At 46.6% G+C, this 12233-nt stretch overlaps 1 protein-coding gene across 9 annotated transcripts in view; it reads left to right on the top strand.

The window, feature by feature from the left end:
* Positions 1-11886, top strand: part of ppip5k1b (diphosphoinositol pentakisphosphate kinase 1b) — a 45638-nt gene extending 33752 nt beyond the window's left edge. For 3 of the 9 annotated variants that reach the window (XM_086149158.1, XM_086149155.1, XM_086149156.1), the window contains 5 exons: positions 1-37; positions 1842-1904; positions 7360-7497; positions 8440-8553; positions 10537-11886. The exon at positions 1-37 is cut by the window's left edge and continues 125 nt beyond it. In XM_086149158.1, coding sequence (XP_086005284.1) covers positions 1-37; positions 1842-1904; positions 7360-7497; positions 8440-8553; positions 10537-10628 — 444 coding nt within the window. In that variant the 3' untranslated portion in view covers positions 10629-11886. Of the gene's footprint in view, positions 38-1841; positions 1905-7359; positions 7498-8439; positions 8554-10536 lie in introns of those variants that run through there. The other 6 variants (XM_086149159.1, XM_086149157.1, XM_086149162.1 and 3 more) reach the window with 4 other exon arrangements.
* The last annotated feature ends 347 nt before the right edge of the window (positions 11887-12233 follow it).

The raw sequence follows: 12233 nt of genomic DNA, 5'->3' as shown, positions 1-12233 counted from the left end.
TCCCCCGGCAGCCTGCCCTGCCAGATTGGCATGTTCGGTACGTTTTTAACCCCCCCAGCCCAACATCCTCCACCCGCTCCGTCTGTCTTCTTCCCCCCCCCTTTCCACAGAGGCGGGTGTTTCCTCCTCTTTATTTAAAAAAAAAAAAAAAATGTTCTTATGAATTTCTTGCTTTTTTTCGCCACTTTCTCAAATTTATTTAAGGGAGAGGTAGCGGGTTTTGAATTTTTTTTTTTTTTTTTCTTTTCATCCCCCCCCCTCCCTCCTATTCCCTGGGCGCCACGGTAACGGCACTGAACTGACAGCAGAGCGCCCCCCCCCACACACACACACACACACCGTTAGATCGGCATGACATCCCCCCCCTTCCCCTCCTGTGCGATGGACGAAAAAGACAATTGCAAAAAGAAAATTGTCGCCGACTTGATTTGGTCCGGTCGTCACGGTAACCTTCACATTTCTAGTCATTTGCACCAGACGAACCCCCCCCGATTCCTAGTTTCCTTCACCCCCCCTTTAATAGTTTTATCCACCGGGTGGCAGTGTTACTGCAGGGATTGCCCCCCCTCACACACACACCCCACATCCACAGCAGGTCTGCAGGGTTGAATTATTTTTATTTATTTTGTTTGCTCACAATTTCATGCATATTGATTAAAAAAATTTCATCCCCACTCCTCCCCCAGGGTTACATAATAACCGGCATTCTCCCTGTCGCAGAAGGTTTTCCCAAACCCCCCATTCTTCTGAGCTATTTAGGTTAAATCAGTGGAATACAAACTATGGAAATACACAGAAAAATATAAACACTCTCGTGTAAAATGTGGAAAACAATGTACAGATAACCGGAGTGAGCGTGGATCCGCTTCCTGTCTGCCTTTGACTCAAATGTGAAGTGTCAGGAACCTGAATCCATGCGTTCTGGATTACGGGAGCTTTCTAAAGTTAATATACGGACGAGGTTCTTTTAAGTACCATCATTTCTTCTTTTATGTAAACGGGTGAGCGACGCATTTTTTATCACTCTCAAATGAAGCGGATGTATCTCTAATATTGAGCTCGGTGGCTTCCGGGTCTTTGGAGGGACAGGGGGCGCTTTCACTGCCTTTTGTCCATTGCCATTCATTTCATGAGCCACAAAGTCAAAACTGGGCTGGGCTTTCTTGGCCATGAAACATGTGTGTGTGTGTGTGTGTGTGTGTGTGTGTGTCCACTACAGCCGGAAAAACATTAACCTTATCTTAATGGAGGTGTGGAGAACCGTATTACCCACAATCTTAATCTAGACACTGTTCTACTCACTAGTCTCCCCCACTGGCATCAGCACGTTTACTTACTGCGTTTGATTGACATGTGTGTGTGTGTGTGTGTGTGTGTGTGGTTGTTACCGAGCAGCGTTGCAGGACAACACGGACTGTAACCTTCTATCCCCACAATCCGGCAACTGTCCCTCACCGCAACCTATCAATTATCGCTTAAAGAACACCACCTTGAGGGGGTAATGCACTAACTCCTTGCGGTAAAGGAAAAAGTCAAAAAAAAAATTTAAAAAGGAGTAATCTGATGTTCCCGGGTCGCGGTAGTTGGTGTGTGTGTGCATTTTATTTCTTTTTTTTCAAACATCCACCATCAATGCCGCCCTTGGCAGACGGACGCGACTAACACTCTTTTTCTTTCCCCGTTCCATCTTTCTGTTCCTTCTCCCCTTCCTGTTTTTTACACACACACACACACACACACACACACACACACACCTACCCAGGCCAGGACCAACCCTAGGCCCCAGCAGACCCCCCCCCCCCCTCCCCAGTAACCCCCCGTTGCCTCTCTTATCTCCTCAGAGCTGCTCTCTATGCCGGCAGTAAAGAGGTTTTCTGTGTCGTTTGCCAGGCATCCGACCAACGGTATGTCTGCCTTCTTATTCAGTTTAGTTTTTTATTGTTTTTGTTTGTTTTTTTTTTTTCCAACCACGATTTTCTCGTTTTCTTGCATGATCCTTTTCATGGGAAAACATTTCCTTTTTTTTTTTTTTTTTTTTTTTTTTTTTTTCCATGTCGATGTTTAATTACACAAAAACAAAATTACCAACCACACAATCTTTGTATTTGTGGTCGGTGTTGTGTTGTTTTTTTTTTTTTTTTTGTTTGTTTTTGTTTTTTTTTTGGCCCTCACCCTCACCTAACACCACTGCCTGCCTTAATTTTACCTCTCTGATCTGCCGTTTCTCCACCAGAATGGTTGTTTTAATTCACACTGCGGGGGTCGGACGGTTGGAATGTGAAGCTACATCATCACGTCACACACACAAACACACACACACACACACACACACACGCACGCGCGCGCAAATCATGTCTTTTCACTCGTTTCCTCTTGGTGATGAAAATCGTAGCATCATCTGCATAGCGATTCACTTTGGCAAATCTTGCACAATAAGATACCCTGTTTGGGAGTCTGTGTTTTTTTTTTTTTTTTTTTTGTCCATGTGTTTGTTTATGACCTTGTTGTTGCTGCTCCTGTGCGTTACCCTGAACTCTCCTTCTCCCTTCGCACCCGACGAAAGGACAGAATGAAGTCGCGGTGAGTTTGTTTGTCTCGCACGCAGCCGCGGCCACGCGGGATGAACGATGTCGTTTCGCGGGAATACGGAAGTCAATACCGCCGTCGTAATTGACAGAAACCTGGGACAGATCCCAGCTTAGAGCCGGCGGCCTTCTGCCTCGACCGCTCAGATAGCAGTAACTAGTTATTTAGTTATTTTCAGAAACAGCCTATTTGATAAGATTTATGGATGAACGGCCGCCAAATCTTTAGAAGGAGACGAAACACTTTGTTTTTGCAGATCAGTGACTGAGACTCTTGGTGTTGCCGCTGTTTGTCAGCTGATCTGAGTAGAGCTGGGCTTCTGCTCTCGCTGTGCCTTGGCTCCTCCAGCGAGAAGAGAAAACAGCCCCGGGATCGCCAAAGTGACAGTGTAGAGTCTGTCGGAGCTGCTCCCTCCACCCCTGGAGTGAGATGGAGGTCTACAGACTGCTGCTCTTTATCCGTCATAAATGAAGCCACCCCCCTCTTTTTCAGAAGCTAAATGCTGACAGTGCTCACACACGTCTCTAAACTGCGACGCACAACTAGCTTCCCGACACATCGGCGCTTGGAGGATCCTCCTGTGACTTTTCGTCCTGTTTGGGCTTTTTTTTTTTTTTTTTTTTTCTTAATCTTTAAAAGCTACTGAGCCCATATGGAGTTAGGATTAAAAAAATCTTAGATGAACAGCTAAGGCAGAGACCATTGTCATGTGACTGTCACAAACACACACACACACACATACACACACAGAAAAAACATACACACCGCTGCTGCTGGTGGATGTGTGTTAGCGTGGTTTGCATTAGCTTTAGCATTAGCTCCCTCTGCTCTCTCTGTTGAATCTTAGCCATGATCAGTTAGATCCTGCCAGAAGCTAATCACAGCCTTATTCAGGGCCTTATATATGTTTGTGTTTATATATATAGAGAGAGAGAAAAGTACAGAGAAGGCCAGAGGGAGCTGCATTGTGTTTATGTAGACCTAGAAAAAGCATACAACAGGGTGCCAAGAGAGGAGCTCTGGTATTGTATGAGGAAGTCTGGAGTGGCAGAGAAGTATGTTAGACTGGTGCAGGACATGTATGCTTGCTCTGAGACACTGGTACGGTGTGCTGTAGGGGTAACAGAGAAGTTCAAGGTGGAGGTGGGACTCCATCAGGGATCAACTCTGAGCCCCTTCTTGTTCGCAGTGGTGATGGACAGGCTGACAGATGAGGTTAGACAGGAATCCCCATGGACCATGATGTTTGCGGATGACATTGTGATCTGTAGTGAGAGCAGACAACAGGTACAGGAAAATCTAGAGAGGTGGCGGTATGCTCTGGAAAGGAGAGGAATGAAAGTTAGTCGCAGCAAGACAGAATATATGTGTGTGAACGAGAGGAACTCGGGTGGAACGGTGAGACCAGCGATGATGTATGGACTAGAAACTGTTACAATGACCAAAAGACAGCAGGCAGAACTAGAGGTTGCAGAGATGAAGATGTTGAGGTTCTCTTTGGGAGTGACCAGGATGGAGAGGATCAGGAATGAGTCTATCAGAGGGACGGCACATGTTAGATGTTTTGGAGAGAAGGTCAGAGAAGCCAGACTGAGATGGTTGGGTCATGGACAGAGGAGGGATAGTGAATATATTGGTAGACGGATGCTGGAATTGGAGGTCTCGAGGAAGACCAAAGAGAAGATTTATGGATGTAATGAGGGAGAATATGAAGGTAGTTGGTGTGAGTGGAGGATACAGAGAATAGGGTTAGATGGAGAAGGTTGATTTGCTGTGGAGACCCCTGACGGGAAAGGCCAAAAAGAGGATATTTATATAATGTATAAAAGTTAAAAAAATTGTTCATTAAAAAACGCAGATATTTCTATCAGAAGATGAAAAAAAAAAAAAAAACTCGTATGCGAATATATATATATATATATATATATATATGATTTCAGACATTTCTGTTTATATACAGATATTTAAAATCTTATTTTTCATTTTCCAATTAGTGATTCAAATTGTAAAATAATAATGTTCCAGATCATCCAGATTTTAAACTTTTGTTATTCCATTTTTTTGTTTTTGTTAATTGTAATTTAATGAGCGCATTTTTTAAAGATTTCTGCACCGAGTCAGTGACTTGAGACCTGAACTGGAACCCCAGCTGGGTGTCACATTTTATTTGTGTTTTTGGTGTATTTTAAAGAATTTATTCAAAACAGCAGATTTAATCTCTTTAACCCCAGTGCTTGAGTCGACTCTCATAAAGGTGTTGACGGATTTAGAAATTAAATTCCTTCATCTGAATGAAACCAAACTCAAAAAGAAGGCCTTCAATTCCCAGGAAAAAAAAAAAAAAAAAAAAACATGTTCCTGACGAATGTTCCTCATCAAATTCTTGTCGAAATCTGGATCGGCGAGCGCCCGAACGGACGCACATCTGGACACATCTGTACGTTGCCAGGTTACTCTTCCATTCCCCCGTCACAGAGCCCCCGGACGAGCGGCAGCGGCGGCCGGCCGGCGTCCCGCCGCCCGCCGAGCTGGCCCACCACCTGCTCCGCTGCCCGTACCACCTCCGCCTCCTGGAGACCCTGCTGCCGACCGGCCAGGAGCCGCCGGAGTCTCTCCACGGTCAGCCTGGTTGAGCCCTTCCCCTTCTCGTCGCCTCCCCGCGGCCTCCTCCCGGCCGGCGCCGGGGAGGTCGGAGGGACGCCGCGGCGCAGGTCGAGCTTTTGCATCCAAGTCAGTCGGCTGCCTGTCCTAACTGCCGTGCCGTTTCTTTTTTATTTTCGCCCGTGCATCTGTTTAGTATTTGCCCTCCAAATCCAAGCTATTCCACCCAAAGAGGAGCTGGTTTGACCGGAAAGCCAGGTCGAGATTCACCGTCTATATTATATTGACATATCCATAAGCTGTCTTGACGGTTTTTGAAATTTCCTCTCTTAAAAAAAAAAAAAATTTTTTTAAAAGTCAGATGTGCGTGAGCTTCGGAGCGCAGGAATTTACCACCTGTGCATCGTGTATTTGCAAGTGTATTTGCAGTCCCTATGTCCTCTATTGTAAGTCGCTTTGGATAAAAGCGTCTGCCAAATGCAATGTAATGTAATTTAATGAAACAGGAAGGCGGACATCTTTGAGACCGACGCTTTCAACGCACGCTCGGGTCGAAAGGATCCTTTTCGTGCTCTGATTCCGTGCCGCGTTCTGATTGGCTGCAGAGCCAGTCAATCATTCTTGAAACGTCCCCAAGACCTCATAAGGTCTTGTGTTTTTTTTTTTTTTTTTCCCCTCTGAGTCGACCGTCTCGTTTCAGTGTTTTCCAGCAAATGTTGCATGCACGCCGGCTTCTCCGCCGCCTCGGAGCATCGTGTGCATGTCCTCGCTGGAAGTTTTTTTTTGTTTTTAAGAGTACTGATACTTGTAGTAGAGCAGTACTGGAAGGTCATGGACGCAGTACACATTTTAGCCACCGGAGGGAGCGTGTCGGCGTCTTTCACCTGACTGGGATCCGCCGCAGGAGGCGAGGCCGACCTGGTCGACGGCGGTAATCCCTCCTAAAATTAGGGAGGGGAAGCTGCGGCGTTGCATCGTACCAGTCACTGTTTGCCATATGTAATATTTCTGTTTTTTTTTGGCCTTCTTTATTTTCGACTGTGAGCTCTCCTGGTTACTTAAGCGTTTTCGGACAGGGATTCAGATTCACGACTTGTCAAAGACGCCATCTCGATCCACCTCTCCCCTTTTCCCCCCCACACAAGCCGTCGTAGAAAAGTGAACAAGCTGAAAGAAGTTCCGCTCCGCCAAACCAAATCCGCCCGGACGTCAAAAAAAAACGACAGAATATTCTCCTACCAGATGTCGGAGTCATGCCTCCCGCCCCTTCTCGGTCGCTCTGTTTGCCTCTGCCAGTGGTGCAGTGTATCATCTCTTCTTTTCTCTTTTTTTTTTTTTTCGCTCCCGCTGAATCCGGAGCGTGAGACGAATTCAATCTCGTACCGCAGCAAAGGCAGAGGGGGGGAGGAGAGGGAAAAGGACGGTAGATTCCAGCTCGCCTGCGTCCCCTCTCGCACCCCCCCGAGATGTCGATATGTCAGCGAACATCGCTCGCGACTCGATCCGGATCCACGGGATGTCATTTCGACACCCAAAAGAACCTTTGACGTCTTACATTTTACCCCGAATTGATATTTAGGTCGACCCCAGCTTTCATCAACACTTACTGTTTGGGTTCAAAAGCCCTGATTGGCATCAATGGTATTGATAACAGATATGCAGCCTTCTGCGGCTGCTACTTTCCATAGTGTGTGTATGTATGTGTGTGTGTGTGTGTTATCATCTGAGAAAGGGATGGTGTTGCGCCATTGCCACTCCACCTCACTCTTACTTCATTTTTTGGGATTAATCCCAATTAACAGAGGAAACTCAAATCTTGCCCCCTCCCCCCCTCGCTAGCATAGCCCGCTAACGGCATCACAGGAGCGGGACGCTCTGAGACGATGTTTTTGCAGATTTTTAAAACCAGTAACAAATCTTGCATCGACACACGCGAATGATGTGTGTGTGTGTGTGTGTGTGTGTGTGTGTGTGTAATCCTTTTACTTATAAGGAAAACTCCCACGCTCGCCAGGCGTCATGTCCCACTGATGGTCCACTAGCATCTCCTGCTGGGAGTGAACCGCTAATGCTAACGGTTTGGCTAATTCGCAAGCGCCGTCGTCGTTTGACTCTCCGGCCACGTGCGTCGTCACGCCACCCCCTCCACCCCCTGCGTGTATTTCGCCGCAGGTTTCGAAGGATGCTCCATGGTGCCGTCCATCTACCCGCTGGAGACGCTGCACAATTCGCTGTCGCTGAAGCAGGTGGACGAGTTCCTGAACACGGTGTGCGAGAGCAGCAGCGAGGCCCACGCCAAGACCATGAGAGGTAAAAGCGCTACCTCGACTTACAACTAATTGGTTTCAGTGACCGGATTGCGCTAATACCGAATTAAGTTTCCCCAGTCGAAAATATTCCAGCCAATATTCCGATATTTCTAATTAGAAAATAATGTGCCTTATAAGTCGCAAATAATGGAAGGAAAAAAAAAACAATAAAAGAATGTGAAGAATTACAGTGGTGTATGTACCTTGAAGATGTGCAGAGGAGTTTTCCATTTGGTGCTCTGTTGTTTAACTTACCTTAATTTCCCGACTATTGAGTGCATCTGAACATTAGCCGCACCGGATAAATATAACTAAATAAATATTTGCGTACATATATCGGCCGCACTTGTTTATAAGCCGCGGGTGTCCATGTTGTAACATGAGATATTTACACAGAAACATTTTTTTCAACTTTTAATTAAATATATACCAGTGACATACATAAATAAGGACTGGAAATGCTTTTTTCCGAACGTTTTCTGTAACACGGCTGATGAAAAAGATGAATAATAAATAAGACAAGGAAAAGTCCACCCATCCGTCCGTTTTCTATCCCCGCTTTGTCCGACTCCAGCTAGTCGCCGTCACCGTATCTCACCTATAACTTCTCCATCTCTTCATGAACGAGTCAGCAAAATGCTCACCTCGCTTGTGGTTTTCTACGATTTCCACGTGGGTGTCAAAACACTCATCACGCTCGCTCACAATGCAAAAAAAAATCACCCGAGCGACGGCTCGTGTCTCGGAAATCTCGTCCGCCGATGCACTCGGAAGTCGAGATTTCAGAAAGGCTCCGCCCATACGGGCCCGCCGTTGCAGTTTTACCTTCCCGAACGCGTTTCCTCACAGAAATCTGTGCAAACGGCGATATAAAAACAAACGCCCCAGATCTTAGGAGCTCGGATTGTTTTGAAATGAGCTGGTGTGTGTTTTCCCGGCGCAGCACTCTCCAGCCTGTTCGACTCCCAGAGCCAGACGTCCCTCTACAGCCCCCAGCAGCCTCTGTCCTCGTCTGGATCCGAGACGTCCCTGCGGCCTCCCAGCCAGCCTCTGTGGCGTGAGTGTTTTTTAACGATTCCTATCCGCTGAGTGCTTTTCTCGTCCCCGGAAAACCCAGCGTCTTGGTTCTATCGCGACGACCCGACGGAGCCGATTTAGCCAAAAAAACGGATCATATGATCACGGGATCATAACATCCTCCGAGTAGAGCAGGTCCACACTTTTTGAAATGATCCACAGAAACCAAGTGAACTGCAGAACCCTCAGCTGACATAAAGAAAGAGAAAGTTAGACCGAGACACGAGCATAAACGACATTCGGCTAGGAATAGCAAATCGCTACATGCTAAAAGCTGACGTCTTATAGTAATAGCTTCAATAACAGTGGCGGACGCCTGCGACGGATCCAGGGAGAAGACTGGGCACCGCAGCTGAGAACCTCCCACGGGTAGAAAATGAGTTAGTGTTCAGGTGGCAGGCCGTGCACCCTCAGCGAATCCCGGAGGATCGTAAAATAAGGCCTCCTCCGCGCCTCCGCCGTGACCTTCAAGCCTCATCCATCAAGGACGGAACCCGCGGTTCTCGGTGCATCAGAAGAACAAGGTCAAACGTCCGGGCTTTTGGAAAACTACAAATCATTAATATTGATTGATCTGGTTTTTTGTTTTTTTTTTCCCCCTCACGTGTGATCGATCGCTTGTTAATTTCCCAGAGGACAGCGACTTTTACGGCGACGTTACACGCCGCTCCGCACTTTTTTTTTTAACGCTGACTTGCAACTCCTCGCGCTGCGTTCGAGACGTCCGACGTATGCGGCCGTTCTGATTTAATGCGAGATAACCGGAGAGACTCCGATGACATGAATAAATCCCTGTTGTCGGGGAACGATGGATTCCAAACCCGACGCTCACCTGAAGATCCCTCAAGCAGAGCCACGAAAGGATCTTCGGCCCAATCCTGACAGAATCGGGACGGAAAGTGAAAACCTCGGTAAAACAGAGCATCGCCGTCCTCCTTAACTCCTCCTCCCTTCTTCCCCCGGCTCCTCTTCGCATCCTCCCATCTGTTTTTTGTTTTTTTTTTTCCGTCCTCCGTGGCGTTGAGGTGATTAATTTAGCTCCTCGCGCTGTTGTTGATAAAGGAAGCATCTGCTGGCGGATTCACCCCAGGCCTGCCCGGTTTATTTTCCATCCCACCCAGCCGGGTAACGCTAAGCTATTTAGCTTGGTTTATCACCCGGGGGGCCTCAGGACGGAGCTGCACGAGGGGGACGCTAGTTCTGCTGGTACCTGCAGCACCTGGACTAGTAGAGGACATTCAGATCGTGGAAGGAAAAATAAAACTTTTTAGCTACGTTTCCTAGAAGTAGTCCAGTCCTCGGTGGATTGGCACCATCTTAGCTCCTGCTCCGTGACAGGCTCTATTTTTATTGGTTTCATACGATGTAGGTGCTTGGCGATTGCCTTTGCCCACTATTTATGGGCCACGGCCAACGCTCGGCTGTTTTCTTGCAGCAATAACTGACAAGCTGCAGGAAATGGAGCGACAAAGAGCTCTCCCGGCCTGCTAACGGGGTTTCTGGGGCTCGCAGAGGAACATCAGCATTTTAGCCAGAATAAGTGCGGATTTAGCTAACGGCTAACAGGCTTCGTCACGTAGCGAAAGCAAAGCAGACACTTCAACCCATCTGATAGTCCGGGGTTCTTATTCTCGCCGTGCAGCACATGAACATCTCCCCTCTCCATGTCCTGCTCTTCGTTTTCGAGAGCGGCGTCCCCACACCGCGCTCCCGCACTGCTTGTGGGAACGCGTAACTAAAAGCTCCTCCCGGACGAGGCTGGTTCCCGGAACGGGATCGGAGGCGGGCGGTCCCTAAACCCGAGTTCTCAGAACACGGATGCGGAAAGTGCGATCGAAAACTTCCCCCTGCTGAGATGTTCGTGGAATCATTCTAAATGATCTAGTTTGTTAGCTAAACGGTTGTTTTGGTGGACGGCGCTCGCTAAAAGGCACTGACGTGTACTTCCTGTTTCTATGTGAAGACGGCAGCGTGCCTTCCAGCGCCGTGTCCAGCGCCGGCCCCTCCTCCCCGATCACCGAGAGCAGCGGCCTCAACTTCAGCTTCAGTGAGTAGAAACCTGCGACGGCCGCAAGGACATACGCAAGTTTTTTTTGACCCTTGAACTCCTTGGGAGCGCCAAGCCCCGCCCACTCCAGGAAGTAACTGCAATGACATCATCGGCACCGGTTTTCTTCAGAAAACTTGTGGTCAAAGGAAAATGACTCATCTTCGCCAAAAATTATCAAAATATTTGCAAAAATTTGTGCTAAATAATTTAGAATACAAACATAGAATGTAGTTTTTTAAAATGATCTGAAAATGTAGGCTCTTTCTCAGGATGTTTCATCACCGCCACCGAATCCCAAAGCAAAAAGAACTTTTTTTGGGGGGGAAACTTTGAATTCACTCCTTCAGGAATTTGATTTGGATTTTTCTGGATTTTTTTTTTATTTTTTTTTTTTTAAAAAAGCATCATGTTTTGTTTCAAGTCGCTTTCCCTTTACTTCCTTCAACCAAAGCAAGGCTATTCTGTCTAAAGGTGTGTTACTTACCAGCTCGATCTAAATTGTGCCAATTTTTCTTCGAATGTCTGCTGTCGAGTAGAAATCAAAGTTCCGCCTTTTTAAATGCTTTAGGAAGGATTTTTCCAAAGACGGATCCTGCTGTACAGTTTCTTCTTTTCTTCTTTTTTTTTTTTTTAATAAAACCCATGAAATAGATTACATTTTTAGAATTAAAGGGAAAAAACCACTTTATTTAGTAAAATATTATTCGTATTGTACCGAGAGTAACTAAACCTCCAAACCCTGTAGAATTTTTTTTTTTCGTTTTTCATATTTTCACATTATCCTGCCCCCGACTGGTTGAAGTGTCACTAAATGTAGCCTTTTATTCCCGCTACTGCCCCCTAGTGGCCACACGAGGAGCCACAGTTTCCTTCCGACATTTTTTTTTTTTTTTTTCAAGTCGCCACAGATTTCGGAGATCCTCTCACATTTGTTAGCAATTAGCAACAGGGCTAGGAGTAGCTAATGGGCTACTTCCTGTCATTGGCGGTCAGGTGACCGCAAGCGGGTCGAATGAACGAATGAGGGTTGCGGGGGTTAGTTACTCTCCGACATCATGACAACTACCTAAATACTGCAGTTTTTTTCATTTAAAGAAAAAAAAAAGTTGATGCTGAGCTCTTGAGTGTGTATATGTGTGCGTGTGTGTGTCTGTGTGATGACACTTCCAATGACTTGTGTATATTTAAAATGTTACTATCCAAATGACTGTTGATGGGGTAATTACTCAGGTAGAACACAATTAAAATGTTGTTAAAACTGTTTTTTAACTCACTGATTAACTTTCTTTAGATTCCCGAATCCACCGCGCGCACGCAGAATGTGCAGGAAGTTATCCTCGGATTACAGATCTTTTTCTTGAATATTGTCAGACGGCGATGGGTTTTCCCCATCAAACGCAGGGAAGGTGAAGTTCCAGAATGAGCGAGTTCAGCTGTCGGGGCGCTGCTGGGATTACGGCCTGATAATCTGTCACCGAAAAAGGGGGATTCGGGATTAACAGATCAAAACTTTGACGGGAAAAAGTGGAAATTATGGAGACGGACATTTCACCTCTGGCGGAGGAGTCGGATTAGATGCGGGATTATCAGTCTGATCCGTGGGATTAAAC

Source organism: Fistularia commersonii, chromosome 7 (assembly GCF_037954325.1).
Source record: "Fistularia commersonii isolate RoL2024-O1a breed Wild chromosome 7, RoL_Fcom_v1.0, whole genome shotgun sequence".
Classification (NCBI taxonomy): domain Eukaryota; kingdom Metazoa; phylum Chordata; class Actinopteri; order Syngnathiformes; family Fistulariidae; genus Fistularia; species Fistularia commersonii.
Note: the sequence above shows the minus strand (reverse complement) of the source record. Positions and strands in the feature narration are given on the sequence as shown.